At 37.5% G+C, this 17,420-nt stretch overlaps 1 protein-coding gene across 1 annotated transcript in view; it reads right to left on the bottom strand.

Annotated features, from left to right (window-relative positions):
• Positions 1-4,157: 4,157 nt before the first annotated feature.
• The window catches only part of LOC130917999 (galectin-9-like), a 35,126-nt gene continuing 21,863 nt past the window's right edge, over positions 4,158-17,420 (bottom strand). The window contains exons 7-8 of the mRNA XM_057839831.1: positions 16,571-16,727; positions 4,158-4,542 (exon numbers count right to left, since the gene is read on the bottom strand). Of these exons, the coding sequence (XP_057695814.1) occupies positions 4,396-4,542; positions 16,571-16,727 (304 nt within the window). The 3' untranslated portion in view covers positions 4,158-4,395. The remainder of the gene's footprint in view (positions 4,543-16,570; positions 16,728-17,420) is intronic.

Here is a 17,420-nt window from a genome sequence, read left to right as displayed (position 1 = left end):
AACGTATGCATGCATTTATTTTCAGCAGATTGGACTATTGAAACGGTATATTTACGGGTCTTGATAAAAAAAAAAAATCAGTCAGGAAGCTGCAGCTAGTACAGAATGCTGCAGCCAGAGTCCTCACAAATACAATGAAGCTGGACCACATTACACCGGTTTTGAAATCGCGACACTGGCTTCCAGTGAGTCAAAGGATAGACTATAAAATACTACTGCTCGTCTATAAAACACTTAATGGCCTTGGACCAAAATACATGCTTGATTTGTTAGATTCCTATGAGACATCTAGACCCCTAAGGCCGTCAGAAACCGGTCTCCTGCATGTTCCAAGAACAAGAACCAAGCAGGGTGAGGCAGCATTTAGTTATTATGCTCCTCACCTCTGGAACCAGTTACCTGAATGTCTGAAGTATGCTCAAACTGTTAGCTCTTTTAAATCAGGGCTAAAAACGCTTTTGTTTAGCACTGCATATCCATAACTGTCTATATATTCCAATCTACTTGCTTTCTATTCCTCTTGTGCTTATCTCCATTGCTGATTTAAATTATTATTAGTAGTAGTAGTTTTTGTTTTATTTTTATTTATTTATTTTTATTCTATCTGTGATTAAATGCGATTTTTATGTATAATTTTATTTCTGATTTTGATTGTCTTGGTTTTTACGTTGTATTGATTTAAATGTGATTTTTATGATCTTCATGTGATGTAAAGCACTTTGAATTGCCTTGTGTTGAATTGTGCTATATAATTACATTTGCCTTGCCTTGCCTTCTCTGTTTTATCCAAATTATCTATTTTATTTGGCATCCATACACCATTTCAGTATATACAGTACTGTGCAAAAGTTTTAGGCAGGCCTAAAACTTTTGCACAGTACTGTATATTTTTATTATATTATGTATATACAGGATATACTGTATGTATATATTTTCCCCAAGTGGAAGCTTCCATGATCCTAATAAATTTAATAATAATAATAAAAAAAAAAAAAAAAATATATATATATATATATATATATATATATATATATATATATATATATATATATATATATATATGTATATATGAGGGCTGTCAAACGATTAAAATTTTTAATCGAGTTAATTACAGCTTAAACATCAATTAATCGTAATTAATTGCAATTAGGTGCAATTCAAACCATCTATAAAATAGGCCATATTTTTCTGTAAATTATTGTTGGAATGCAAATATAAGATACAAGATGGATATATACATTCAACATATGGTACTTAAGGACTGTATTTGTTTATTATAACAATAAATCAACAAGATGGCGTTAACATTATTAACATTCTGTTAAAAATGTTAGTACAAGTTAAAGACATTTTATATTAAAACCCCTCTTAATGTTTTCATTTTAATAAAATTTGTAAAATTTTCTATCAAAAAATAAACTAGTAGCCCGCCATTGTTGATGTCAATAATTACTTACACAATGCTCATGGGTGCTGAAGCCTATAAAATCAGTCGCACCCAAGCGCCAGCAGAGGGCGGCAAAACTCCATAAAACACAACAAGTGAGCATTTCACTGTACTGTCATTTAAATCTGTCTGAGCGGGGCATCTGCATTAATTGCGTCAAATATTTTAACGTGATTAATTTTAAAAATTAATTAACGCCCGTTAACGCGATCATTTTGACAGCCCTAATGCATATATATATATATATATATATATATATATATATATATATATATATATATATATATATATATATATATATATATATATATTAGGGGTGTCAAAGGATTTAAATTTTTAATCGAGTTATTTACAGCTGGTGGCACGGTGGCTTAGTGGTTAGCACATCTGCCTCACAGTTCTGAGATCAAGGGTTCAATCCCGGGCTTCGGCCTTCCTGTGTGGAGTTTGCATGTTCTCCTCGTGCCTGCGTGGGTTTCCTCCGGGAACTCCGGTTTCCTCCCACATCCCAAAAACATGCATGGTAGGCTGATTGAACACTCTAAATTGTCCGTAGGTATGAATGTGTGCGTGAATGGTTGTATGTCTCCTTGTGCCCTGCGATTGGCTGGCAACCAGTTCAGGGTGTCCCCTGCCTACTGCCCGTAGTTGGCTGGGATAGGCTCCAGCACCTCCGCGACCCTCGTGAGGAAAAGCGGCATGGAAAATGAATGAATGAATGAATTACAGCTTAAAAATTTATTAATCGTAATTTATCGCAATTCAAACCATCTATAGACCCTACCCACGTGACGTCACAACTCCGCTCTCCTGACTGGTGCCGCCCACTTGTCCGTCAACACATCGTGTTGACCTGTTACGGCTACGTACATTCCTCCTATTTACGGCGTGTTTTTCTGCTCGTTAACATTAATAATCAAAATGGTGAAGGCGTGTGTGGCGGTCGGTTGCAATAACAGAGAAGATAGACGGAGAGACTTGAAGTTCTACCGGATTCCGAGAGACACGGAGAGGAGAGAGCGAGATGGGCTGCTGCAATTCGACGAGAAAACTGGGCTCCAAACGATTACCACAGATTATGTAGTAGTCATTTTATATCTGGTAAGATGCATTTAATATATATTTAGAGGGTTTTGGGCTGACAACCACAATTAAGATCATTGCTAGGCTAATCGCCGACAACATACACGTATGTATGTAGTGAGAGTGCTATCGCTAATCCATATAAACATTTAAAGCCCTAGCTCTATTGACAAATGACATGAAATACATTAGACTTGACAGTGGATGTTAGCAAGAACAAAAGATTTTGAATTGAAAATTTCGTAACTCACCTTCCGAGCACAAGATTCCTGCCGAATTTTCGTGTACGAGGACCTGTTTCACCCAACCAGCAACGTAGCATTCATAAGCCTCCAAGCTCTTTAAGTTTTTCAAACTTTCGTGAGAATAGGCTGATTTTGTGTGGACAAGATAGTTGTAAATATCAGGGTCAGGCAGAGACGGCGAAGGCAGCCGGTCAAAAATCATCGATTTAGACATCAAATATGGATCTGGCGACTGTATAGAACGAAGCTTTTCCACATAACGCCTTTTATGCAACACATCAAGTGAGTTTACGGCATCAGAAAGCACCGGGTCTTCCATGAAATGCATTTTAAATTCCTCGATCAGTTGAAACCAATGCTAATACAGAGACAAAATGACGGACAAGTGGGCGGAACCATACAGCGAGCACGTGGTTTTGTGACGTCGGTGGGTAGGGTATATAAAATATGCCATATTTTTCTGTAAATTATATATATATATTCTGTAAAAATAATTGTTGGAATGGAAAGATAAGACACAAGATGGATATATACATTCAACATACGGTACAAAAGTACTGTAGTGGGCATTTCACCCTACTGTCATTTAAATCTGTCTATGCTGTCCTCGCTCCGAAGCGTCTACTTTTTCCAAAGCTAGACAGCTAGTGAACGACGCCTTAATAGTCAGACTTCTTCCTTTTTCATCTGATTTATTAATAAAATGGCCTCAAACCATTGTCCTCTTTAGACCGTCGTAAAACTACAAAAAATGTACACAAGCATTGCATTGGCAACAAAGTTAGCTTAGCACGCTATACAGGTTCACTAAAGATAAACAAAAAGCGTCTCATACAAATAATATAACATTTCGCTTACTAACATAATATGTACATTCTTTACAACAACCATACTTACGGACAAATCTTGTCCAAGGATCATATAAGCACAGCATTACAACGTTGAACTGGCAAGAAAACAGTAAACCATGTCGCAAAGCGACCACAAGAGTTCGCTGTTAGACAGCACAAAAAGCCTTGCTGTAAAACTTACCAAAAGGCAGAATACTGTCTGAGCGGGACATGTGCGTTAATTGCGTCAAATATTTTAACGTGATTAATTTAAAAAATTAATTACCGCCCGTTAACACGATAATTTTGACAGCCCTAATATATATATATGTGTGTATATATATATATGTTTTTTTAAAAGTTAGCGAGAGAGAAGTCGGCCGGACCCGACCGTAAATAATCACACATAAGTCGCTCCAGAGTATAAGACGCACCCTCTGCCAAACTATAAAAAAAAACTATGACTTATATTCCGAAAAATACGGTAATTGGCTTTGTCAATCAGCATCATATAATCAGCAACAACTCAGTGAAATCCAACTTTTATTTATTTATATTTGTCACACATTTATAAGGATTATACATATGAAAAATATAACAGTGGAAAAATGTATGAGAAAATAAGCTTTCAAAACTGACTGATTCACAGCGAAATCAAGTATAATTTCAAACATAGTCTGTTAAGTCTAAGACATCTTGTTTCTATTTTTTTTTTTTAAATGTGCTGATTGCTTTAACACGGTATATAATATGATTATGTGCAGTGAGAAAGTATATGTAGTTGTAGTCTCTACACATTAACTGAGGTGATGGTGATGTCACCATCAATCTCCAGCTCTGAAATGCGATTCAGTTGAGTGAAACGATGCTTGTAGTCGTGCACATGCATCCCGTTGGCCATAATCCTGAAGGAGTGACTCTCACAATAGATCTTCAGCTAAATGAAAACAATTTGGTTATCAGTTAGTCTCAAGGGTATATTTTTTTATTTTGAAGATATGATTAGACATTAAAGGAGCAATATTAGAGGTGCACGATAAATATTGGTCCGCTAATAGGAATTATAACATCATCCCAATAAATCCGATAACAATATGTTATCGGGACTATTAATAATATTTTTGGCACGGTGTCGGATTGGGATGTGTGCGGTTGTTTGCACTCGTGTTTTGCTAGTATGCAAAGTTTTGTTACTGTTCTAGAAGCCTTATTTTTCCTTCACTGAGTTATAAACCTTACTATGGCAATTAGCAAATGTTTGCATTTTACAGTGTTATGTTTACAAGTTCTTGAGAGACCTTTTGGTTATTGATAGGCTTGCTGTTCTGTAATTGCCAGGTTAAGAAAGTTGTTTCATGGACCAATACGACAAAAATCTCCTTTCCTCTTGCACCAAATGTTTCATCTGCTGACAAACCACAATACCTGTTGGGTTTATGTCTGTTAGATCAGTGCTCATTGTTCAGGGGAACACATCGTCAATGATATTGACTGATTGATTGTGATTGACTCAAATTATATTTATTTGAAAAACTTAATATGGGCACTTTATTTGAAGTCAAAACTGTTCTTGTCTTTGTTTTGTTCATTATAATAATGTTCATGTCATCATGAAAATTGTGGTTCGGTCAAAGGCAAATCTATGCTGAATCAACCACAAGTATTTTTGACTGACAGGTGCTCAAAAACTCAGGTAAATATACATAGGAAAATTATATACGTATGTGTATGTATATATATATGTATATACGTATATATATATGTATATATGTATATACGTATATATACACACATATATATACACACATATATACGTGTATATGTATTTATATATATATATAAATATATATACACGTATATATACACATATATACACACATATATATACAGTGGTACCTCTACATACGATCGCTTCGACACACGAACTTTTCGACATCCGACGTAAAATTTGACTCGCCATTTGTTTCTACATCCGACGACATGCTCGAAATACGACGACAATGGCAGCACCGCAGACGAATGCACGGCGGATTTTCTTGTGTGACAAATCAACACTGGTTTCAGAAAAGGTTGGTACAGGTGGTGAAACAAGGAAAAAGTTGACGCTTACCTTCTAAATGAAGATGCAAATGACAGAAAAATATGAGCGTAGGGTGGGCATCCGTGAAATGGCTCAACAATACATCTCCACGGTCCTCCTCCGACCATCGTTCGCCAGTCTTTATAAGTTAAGCTGACAATTCTTATTGTGGTAACATCTCCAGAGAAATCGCCAACTTCGCCACTTTTTTATCATTTATTTCACAACTTATTCAAAACAAAAACACCTTATGTCTGCCGCAATTGACGGTGTTCTCAAGAAAACATTCAAAGTGAAAGTGAAACTCAAGCTCACCGGTCTGTCTCTGGCACGTCAGCCCTGCGGTGCATTCAGGGTCAGCAAAAAACGTCCGCCACATTAGAACCCGATTCGTTACATTAATACAGGAATTATTATTATTATTATTATTATTCCGATTTTGATTTATAATTTATTTGTTTTCCTTGGTGTAATTGCCATTTGTAATAGTACCAGCAGTATTTTTTAAGGATTTAGTGAAGGTTTTTGGGCTGTGGAACGAATTAATGGAATTATAATGTATTCCTATGGGAAAATCCTGCTCAACATACGACTATTTCGATTTACAAACAAGGTCCTGGAACGGATTAACTTCGTATGTAGAGGTACCACTGTATATATACACACACACACACACACACACACACACACACACACACACACACACACACACACACACACACACACACATATATATATACGTATATATATATATATACACACGTGTGTGTATATATATACGTATATATATAAATATATATACATATATACGTATATATATACGTATACATATATATATATATATATATACATACATACATATACAGCATATATACACATAGCGGAAAACACAGACAAGGCTGAAAAAGCAGTTTCTGCTCTTGTTCCCCTCTTTAAAATAAACTCCTGTATTTTAAGACAAAACAACTGTTGCGTTTGATAGAACAATATGTCTATATGCTGCAATAGCAGATTCATGGCACATGATGTCCCCTAACCATTTTTTATTTGTCTGTTTTATCCTGAAATCCCCCGTTTACAGACATCGCGCAACCGCCTTTGTTTCAGCCCAGCCATAAAAAGAAGGTAAGCAATCATGTTTATTGGTCGAAATGTCTATCATTTTTAGCTTAGAATCATTAATTGACGTCTAATATTTAGTTAAAAAAAAAAAACGACTTTAAAAAATTATTCACTGGCATATTTTTTAACTTTTAAACAAATTACGTCACAATGAAAAAAAATGGTGTCTGTAAATAGGTCACGGATATCTACCTCATAACTATGGCTTAATTGTAAATTTTTTTTGTTACTGTCGCATTTTTCCCGATATTTTAGATGATAAACAATTGATCCAAACAAAAAAAATTGGAAAAAAAAAACGTTTAAAGGGGTAAATATTTGAAAAATAAAATCTCGACCACTCCTTGATGTCCGTGACTTTCGCGTCACGTTTTTTTCTATATTATTGTGTTTTGCCGTTAAGATCCAAACTAAGTCCGGCTGTGGCCATTCACAGCTGTGTACAACTCACCAGGACAAGCCTTTTGGCAGAGACACCACTTCCACCAAAGAAGTGCTGCGATGCATGCTCACAGAGCAAGAAGCCAAGGTATTTACAGTATGTGTTATGCATCTACATCAGGGGTCCCCAAACTACGGACCACAGGCCGGATATGGCCCGCCTCCACATTTAGTCCGGCCCCCTGAACATTTTTTTTTTCTCAATAGTGTTATTTATTTCCTGGCTTTTTTCTGTGAAGAACACAGAGAGGGTTATTTGGTTATTATCTATTTAATTAATAGTGTTATTATTAATTATTATTATATTTTATTTTATTTTATTTACTTTTGTTCCGTGAAGAATCCAGAAAGGGTTATTTGATTGTGGCTTTCTGAAAAACAATAATTTTTTACATCTAGGCACTCCTGCAATCGTCACACTTTTTCTGTTATAAACTGACCTGGCCCCTCATCAAAGAAGGGAAAAGTTATGTGGCCTTCACAGGAAAAAGTTTGGGGACCCCTGATCTACACAGTATATTTCTTGATTTACTTTATTTGATTTTAACATGAACACTGGGTAAATTACGATTTCTAACAAATGAAAAATAATTAAACTGCTATGTTATAACGTCTTATTCAGATTATTTTCCTTAAATCTAGTCAGATTATTTTCTCCATGTTGTTTTCAGTGTTAGACTAGTTGGCAATTGACAGCCATGAAAGTCCATGCTATTGACGAACGTGTACGCCAAAATTTCCTATTCATTTCCAATTGCAGAAAAACCTGTTTTTGTATTTTTTTTTTTTACCAAAAACATACCACTACAACCCATTGACATTCAACTGGCACCCAAGTAACTTGAGGCCATTGACAGCCATGTACGTCAAAATATCAAGCGGAAGTGTCCACAAAATGTCCCCAAATCAACAGGAAGTGACCCGATAGAGCTGTATCTACCACAGCAAAGGCCCATCGTAATTTCTTCAGAAATTCCAGTTTCTAGTTTTTAGTAGATTTATGCTGAATACAAGGGAATTTAACAAGTTGTAAGGAGGTGTGTTTTTCAGTGTGTATACAGTGCCTTGCAAAAGTATTCGGCCCCCTTGAATCTTGCAACCTTTCGCCGCATTTCAGGCTTCAAACATAAAGATATGAAATTTAATTTTTTTGTCAAGAATCAACAACAAGTGGGACACAATCGTGAAGTGGAACAACATTTATTGGATAATTTAAACTTTTTTAACAAATAAAAAACTGAAAAGTGGGGCGTGCAATATTATTCGGCCCCTTTACTTTCAGTGCAGCAAACTCACTCCAGAAGTTCAGTGAGGATCTCTGAATGATCCAATGTTGTCCTAAATGACCGATGATGATAAATAGAATCCAACTGTGTGTAATCAAGTCTCCGTATAAATGCACCTGCTCTGTGATAGTCTCAGGGTTCTGTTTAAAGTGCAGAGAGCATTATGAAAACCAAGGAACACACCAGGCAGGTCCGAGATACTGTTGTGGAGAAGTTTAAAGCCGGATTTGGATACAAAAAGATTTCCCAAGCTTTAAACATCTCAAGGAGCACTGTGCAAGCCATCATATTGAAATGGAAGGAGCATCAGACCACTGCAAATCTACCAAGACCCGGCCGTCCTTCCTAACTTTCTTCTCAAACAAGGAGAAAACTGATCAGAGATGCAGCCAAGAGGCCCATGATCACTCTGGATGAAGATCTACAGCTGAGGTGGGAGAGTCTGTCCATAGGACAACAATCAGTCGTACACTGCACAAATCTGGCATTTATGGAAGAGTGGTAAGAAGAAAGCCATTTCTCAAAGATATCCATAAAAAGTCTCGTTTAAAGTTTGCCAGACGCCACCTGGGAGACACACCAAACATGTGGAAGAAGGTGCTCTGGTCAGATGAAACCAAAATTGAACTTTTTGGCCACAATGCAAAACGATATGTTTGGCGTAAAAGCAACACAGCTCATCACCCTGAACACACCATCCCCACTGTCAAACATGGTGGTGGCAGCATCATGGTTTGGGCCTGCTTTTCTTCAGCAGGGACAGGGAAGATGGTTAAAATTGACGGGAAGATGGATAATAATAATAAAAATACATTTTATTTATAACGCACTTTACATTTGAAAACAAATCTCAAAGTGCACATCGCCAGAAAAAAAAAAAATAAATAAAAAGACTAAGAATAAAAGAGGAAAAGCAAAACAGGCAGAAGCACAGATAAAATCAGATACCAATCAGATAAAAATAAGATAGTCAAATAAAATTAGCTAGAATAAGCTTTTTTAAAAAGTTGAGTTTTTAGTCCTTTTTTAAATGCATCCACCGTCTGCGGGGCTCTGAGGTGGTCTGGGAGGGCGTTCCACAGACGCGGAGCAGCAGCTGCAAAGGCCCTGTCGCCCATAGTCTTGAGCCGAGTCCTGGGCGGGAGTAGACAGTGCTGTTGGCCTGACCGGGTTCTAGCTGAAGTATGTGATGTGAGGAGTTCGGTGAGGTAGGTGGGGGCTACACCGTGTAGACAGTGATGGGTGTGAAGGAGGATTTTGAATTCAATACGGAGGCTAACAGGGAGCCAGTGTAGGGTGTGAAGGATGGGCGTGATGTGCTCGTGTTTACGCACCCTCATCAGGACCCTGGCAGCGCTGTTTTGGACATACTGAAGCCTTTGTGGGCTCTTGCCAGGGATCCCGATGAGGAGTGCGTTACAATAGTCCAACCTGGAGGAGATAAAGGCATGGACGAGTCTCTCTGCAGCAGGACGGGAGAGAGATGGCCGGAGTTTGGCAATATTGCGGAGGTGAAAGAAGGAGGTTTTGCAAATAGAATTGATGTGATTGTTAAAGCTAAGATGGGGGTCAAATCTGACCCCCAAATTAGTCACAGAAGGGGAGAGGGAAAATTTGTGGCCGAAAAAGGAGACTGAGGAAATGGGGGCGGAACGGAGCTGGTGAGGAGTACCTATGTGAATAGCTTCTGTTTTGGAGCTGTTCAGCTGCAGGAAGTTTTCACTCATCCAGGCCTTTATCTCCTGCCAGCCAAATACAGGAACATTCTGGAAGAAAACCTGGTGGTATCTGCACAAGACCTGAGACTGGGACGGAGATTTATCTTCCAACAGGACAACGATCCAAAACATAAAGCCAAATCTACAATGGAATGGTTCAAAAATAAACGTATCCAGGTGTTAGAATGGCCAAGTCAAAGTCCAGACCTGAATCCAATCGAGAATCTGTGGAAAGAGCTGAAGACTGCTGTTCACAAACACTCTCCATCCAACCTCACTGAGCTCGAGCTGTTTTGCAAGGAAGAATGGGCAAGAATGTCAGTCTCTCGATGTGCAAAACTGATAGAAACATACCCCAAGCGACTTGCAGCTGTAATTGGAGCAAAAGGTGGCGCTACAAAGTATTAACGCAAGGGGGCCGAATAATATTGCACGCCCCACTTTTCAGTTTTTTATTTGTTAAAAAAGTTTAAATTATCCAATAAATTTTGTTCCACTGCACGATTGTGTCCCACTTGTTGTTGATTCTTGACAAAAAATTAAAATTTTATATCTTTATGTTCGAAGCCTGAAATGTGGCGAAAGGTTGCAAGGTTCAAGGGGGCCGAATACTTTTGCAAGGCACTGTATATACTATCCTATCTAGGCTGATGACACCAGAGGAGAAGAGAAGCGTCCACTGCAATGCTCTGCGTGCGTACTCGAGGAGCCAGAGGTCAGCTCGAAAATCTGTGGCTGTGAGGCGGATGAAGAACAGGGACTATGCCCAAAAGCGAGCCAAGAAGTTGGCAGAGTTGATAACAACGGCTGATCAGAAAGAAAAAACACCGATGAAGGATGCTTTCTATCGCCTCAACTCTGCATACATGGCACATTTTTTTCATTTGACACATTTTTTTCTAATCCTAAATTAACAGTGAGCTATTCCTTTGTATACTAAATGTAAATCTTCCCTTTTTGCCAACAGGTACTTGAAGTGCATGCATTTAATTGCCTCTCTGTGAGATATGTGAAGAAGGAGGGGACCTTGTACATGTACGGCAGGGAGGACAACATTGGCATCATCCAACAAGGGCCTCCAGACTTTTACTGATGGGTATTCCTTTCACCCAATGATTACAGCATGACAAGGAAGGGGGAATTCATATAAAAAAAAAATTAATTAAAAAAAAAATTCTGTTACAAAATGTTACTTGAATTGAAGTGTTTGTTAATTATAATGTACCAGGATGGGTGTTCAAAACCTTTTTTAAGTGAGAAACTTAAAGAAAATGTCAAAGGTCTCAAAAATGTATATTTTTAACTCTCCTGATTTGAGGTACTTTTCAGGTGTCAAACAATGCCCTCCAGCTCAAAATTTTTCTTCCACCAGAAAATAGAGATTTTAAGCTTTCCACTGATGTATCACACGTGCAAATTTTTAAATTTGGCCAAATTGGGGGTCTCAGAGCGGAACTTCAAGTCACCTGAGTGTTTTCCGCCATATACTGTATATATATTATTGGTTATCGTATCGGTATCGGCCTTGAGAAGCAGGAAGTTATCGATATTGGTATCGGTTTCAAAAAATGGATATCGTGCACCCCTAAAGCAATATGTAAGATTAGTACTTCAATTATTCATGAAATTGCCCGAATATTTCAATTAGGGATGTAACAAAAGCAAAACACTTGGCCGAAAAACCATAAACCGAAAGGCCGGATAACACACATTTATACAATTCATTTTTTGTTTCCTTTTTTATTATGAAGCTTTGAACCAATTGTCTGCAAAGCTTCATTGTTTTAAGAGGCTTCATTTGGCAACACTGTTGTTGTCTAACATGCCTCCTAGCATGCATTGCAGCACTGCAGATGTAAATAACAATCAAAATTCATGTACTGTGCTAATTATTTCTCCAGTTATTAATAGTTATGATATTTGGTAACACTTCATTTGACAGTTGCGCCATATGACTGTCAATAGGCAATCATAATTATGACATCAATGAGCATTCATGAGTATTAGTGAATGTTTAAAACAGACGTCATTTAGTGTCATCCGGCAAATTACCTCACCTTTGAGTGGATGTAAAAGATCCAAACTGGACGTACATGGAGTTAGTGACTTCATTTGCCAGATGACACTGAATAACATCCGTCATAAGCATTTAGTAATGCCCGTGATAGTGACATGTCATAATTATGATGGTCTTATGACAGTCTTATAGTGCCGCTGTCCAATAAGGTGTTAACTATCAACCCAAACAAATCAATAAATAGGCCACACAGGACTATAAGCCGCAGAACACAAAATGAAGGAAAAAAGTAGCAGTTTATAGTCTGAAAATTACGGTATGTTTATTTGTATACTGCTTGCTTGATTAAACTCTAAATTACTCACACAAGGGCTCAACTCGAAGTGACACGGGGTGAAAAGTAACATTGCTTCTCGCAGTCTTTTGATTGCGTCATCACAAGAGGACTATGGTTCTTTACACTATTCGGTGCTAAACCTTAAAATGTAATTTTAGCTATTTCCGAATTTTTGGTCACATCTCAAATTTCAATAGACCTGTTTTTTGGAAATACTTCTAACACGTTTTTCAATGGGCAAGATGAGACTTTCTCATTTTAAAAGACGAATGTCATCCCCGAAAAGTTGTTATTGTTTTGATTCTGCGTTTACAATGAATGTCTGGCCCTCCATCATCAGCCAAATATGGGATCAGTTCTTCATTTTCGCCCGGGTTGCCACAGCTCTGTGTGCTACATAATCTTGGGCTAGGTTCAGATGCACAATTCCGATATTTCTTCATATCTGGTTTTTTTTTTTTGCGTGCCTGTTCAGACTGCCTTTTTCCTTTGAGCTCGCTCACGTATTACTCATGCACACCAACTCGCAGTCCGACATGCGCTGAGCTAAGCCGCATTTGTAGAAGCATCGGAACAAATGACAACACATGCTGGCTCTACGTCATTGTAGGGCGATCATATTTTGATTTCCAAAAAAGAGGACACAAATAACAGACATATAATCCCTGTTTAGTCTTATATTGAAACTTTCTATGGATGTATAAACCGCATGTGTGTACGTCATGCACGCAGTTTGCCTCGAATCTCGGCCATGTAAGCATTATTAAAAAAATGCATTTGGCGCACAGACAGAAAACCGAGCACTATCTTTATCCTCCCCCATTTTAAATTTTTAATGACTGTTCATCCAAGTTCAAGCTAGGCGCTAACGGCTATGGACAGCTCCATTGCTGCCATCTTCCCAATTTGGGAGACTTGACAATTCAGACATCAGCCACATTCTGGAAAAATGAGGCCAAGGTTGAATTTCAACCACGTACGAAAGTGACCTAGACCAGATTTGAAATGGTCCTCTTTTATGCGGACTTATATTATCAATGTTAATGCCACGGAAAAAAAATCAGATTTGTGCATGAAGACCTGCGGTATGAACCTAGCCAAAATTATGAGAGTTGGACCAAAACTATAGGACAATTAGTTTTCAATTTCACCCCCCCCCCCCAAACCCCCACATTTTTGGGTGGACGGTAATTTTTAAATGAAAGAGAGCCTGCGTTGCATAACAATTCCAGTCATTTTGGTGTTTGAAACTGTGCAGGAGAAGAAACGCCACTGAACATTGAAAAAAAAAATTATATAAAGTAGCTTTTGCATGACATACAAAGCTACCATTAATACAGTGATTATGTTTAAACCTGATCGTGGTTACATTTGAAGTGCTTAAAAAACATTTATTAAAACATATTTGGCCGAAAACACAGAAAAGGCTGAAAAAGCAGTTTTTGCTCTTGCACCTCTCTTTAAAATCAACTGCTGTTTTTCAAGACATAAGAACTGTTGTATTTGATAGAAGAATATGTCTTTCTGCTGCCATAGTAGTTTCATGGCCCATTAAGCCCCTGAACTATTTTTAATTTGTCCGTTTTACCCCGGAGACCAAGTTGGGGGTCTCAGAGTAGAACTTCAAGTCACATGAGCATTTTCCGCCATATACGTATGTATGTATGTATATATATATATATATATATATATATATATATATACACACACACAAGCACGCATTTCATATACAGTGGGGAGAACAAGTATTTGATACACTGCCAATGGGAAAACCCATTGGCAGTGTATCAAATACTTGTTCTCCCCACTGTACATATATATATATATATATATATATATATATATATCAGAGGTTGCGCTAGACTTTTTCGTTGTCTGTCATTTTGACTGACAGTGTCATAAAAGTCCGGTCATCATCGATTTTTACCCGTCACTTACATTTTTAAAATGATAATAATGACATATTCAATAGTATTTAGTTTTCATTCATTTTTAATTAATATTCTGTCCGAACAAGCTTAACAAGAGGCAAACAGACAGCGGAGTGCACCAATCAGCGACGGGCAGACGTGCCGTTAGCAAAGCGACGAGGGCAGGACAAGGGACTTGCGCGCGGAAGTAAACATACGAGGAGAACGGAGTTTATTCAACATGGCTAGCGCGAGACAGACTGTTGTCAATGTGTCTTGTCGATGTGTTTTAGCTCATTTAAAACTGAATTTACCGCGGATTGGAACATATTCTCGGCTCTCCCGTTCGCCATCCGTGTTGTTCTAGAGACGACTTTCGGCGCGCAAGAGTGACGTTGCTCGTGAAGAACACGTCACGCAAATAAACAAATCTGATTTGTCGATTGATTTTGTACCTACTCGAGAGGCTGTGTCCCAGACTTTTCTCTCAGTATTTGAAAAAAACGGAGAACAGTCTGGCCGTGCCAGGCAAACACGTCATGCATCAAGAGAGACAATAGCTAATTAATATGCTCACTCGCCACCCTGTGGTCTGGGGTGTGAATTGCAACCTGTCAAAATGACGGATGGACTTCAGTTTTTTCCGTCACCGTTTTAAAAAACCGGTCAACGACGGAAAATATTCGGTTAACGCAACCCCTGATATATATATATATATATATGCATGCACTACTTCGCGGTTTTTCACTTATCGCGTTGGGTTCTGGTCCCAATTAACCGCAAAAAAGGGATCACTAATACATTAAAAACTACAAAATACAATGTCTGGAGAAATTGCTATGATAGCTTTGCTTTGGTAGGTAACTAACGTCCTGTTTATTTGGAGGCGTTTTTGGATCTCTTTCTGTTGACAACAGGTCACTTTCTGTTGATTTGGGGATATTTCAGGGTCACTTCCTGTTGATTGCAGATCATTTCTGGGTCACTTCCTGTTCATATTGTGTAACTTCCTGTTGATTTTGTGGCATTTAGGGCTAACTTCCTGTTGATATTTAATCACTTGTGTTGGAAATCAATTTGGATGAATGAAAGTTTTTGTGCTATTGACATGAATAGCGAATAGGGCTACTGGAAATGAATGTGAAATTTTGGCCATTACAAATGAATGGGTATGTTTTTGGCAAATTTTGGCCGAACTGTACATTTTTAGCAAAAACTGGACAAAAAAAATAAATACTTTTTTGCCCATTTTTTGGATAAATTAATGATGTGATTAGACAAAAATTACAGGAAAAGTAAGTATATTGAAATTTGACGTATTTCAAAAAGACCCGTGTTTTGGGCAAACGATTCATTTTTGGGGTGTCAAACGAAGAGCCAGCGTCGCATGAGAATTCCGGTCATTTTGGTGTATGAATAGTGTCTATTCATCTTTGTTGTTTCATTTCTAATTGTGTATCATATTGCCTCTGTAAAGTCCTTTGAGACATCTGTAGTGATTGAGGGCTATACAAATAAATTGAATTGAATTGAATTGAATTGTCGGAGGGTCAAACGGTTTTAGCTGGGTGGTGTGTACATTTACTTTGCATCTTTCAAATAAAGCAAGGTCACTTTACAGGGTTTATTTTACTTGTTTTTTGTATTTTGTATTTTACTGTGTTGTTTGTTGCTGGCATTAATGTTACATATCACAGTGGATCCACAGCATATTTGCAGTTTGGGACCTACAGATACATCTGATTGTGCATTTTTTCCCCCAATAGTTTTTTAAATATTAAAAAATCAAAATTATTTTATTTTTTGGGGACCTGCTAACCTGTGGAAAATACTTTCCATTTTTGAATTGATTTTTTTTTTTAGATTGCAATTACAATAGGCATTAATTATTCACAGCTATTCTCTATTCACTTTTGAATTACAGGGATCCACTGCAAACAGTGGATAACTGGGATAAAGTAATTCTAGGAGTGGGCTGCACTATGTGTCTTTGCACGGAATATCACAACCCGAAACCACAAAACCTATGAATGTGTAAGAGTAGAGTCACATACTGTGAAAGGCTGTCCCTTGCTGAAGGGCATCAGGCCATCCCGCTCCTCCGAGCCCCATTTCTCCGCCTGCTTGGTGTTTCGAACCACAATGTTCTCATTCAGACGTGGATTATAATGTAAAGCAATGCCAGTGGGGTGGTTAATATTGATGTGGAACCTGTAGTATGAAACAGGGAAATGCACATTATCTTGTGGACATGGTCTGTTATTTTGAAATATCTTCTTGGATGCTTGCTGAGAGGTGGTATTTTTATAGACAGATACCTTACAATTTGAACATCAGGCAAGACATATTCATTTGTATTAGGGCTGTCAAAATTATCGCGTTAACGGGCGCTAATTAATATTTTTAATTAATCACGTTAAAATATTTGACGCAATTAACGCAGATACCCTGCTCAGACAGATTTAAATGACGGTAAAGTGAAACGCTCACTTGTTAATTGTGTTTTATGGAGTTTTGCCGCCCTCTGCTGGCGCTTGGGTGCGACTGATTTTATAGGCTTCAGCACCCATGAGCATTGTGTAAGTAATTATTGACATCAACAATGGCGGGCTACTAGTTTATATTTTGATTGAAAATTTTACAAATTTTATTGAAACGAAAACATTAAGAGGGGTTTTAATATAAAATTTCTATAACTTGTACTAACATTTTTCTTTTAAGAACTACAAGTCTTTCTATCCATGGATCACTTTAACAGAATGTTAATAATGTTAATGCCATCTTGTTGATTTATTGTTATAATAAACAAATACAGTCTTTATGTACCGTATGTTGAATGTATATATCCATCTTGTGTCTTATCTTTCAATTCCAACAATAATTTACAGAAAAATATGGCATATT

The sequence above is a fragment of the Corythoichthys intestinalis genome, chromosome 6 (genome assembly GCF_030265065.1).
Source record: "Corythoichthys intestinalis isolate RoL2023-P3 chromosome 6, ASM3026506v1, whole genome shotgun sequence".
Lineage (NCBI taxonomy): Eukaryota > Metazoa > Chordata > Actinopteri > Syngnathiformes > Syngnathidae > Corythoichthys > Corythoichthys intestinalis.
This window is presented reverse-complemented; position numbering and strand designations above follow the sequence as displayed.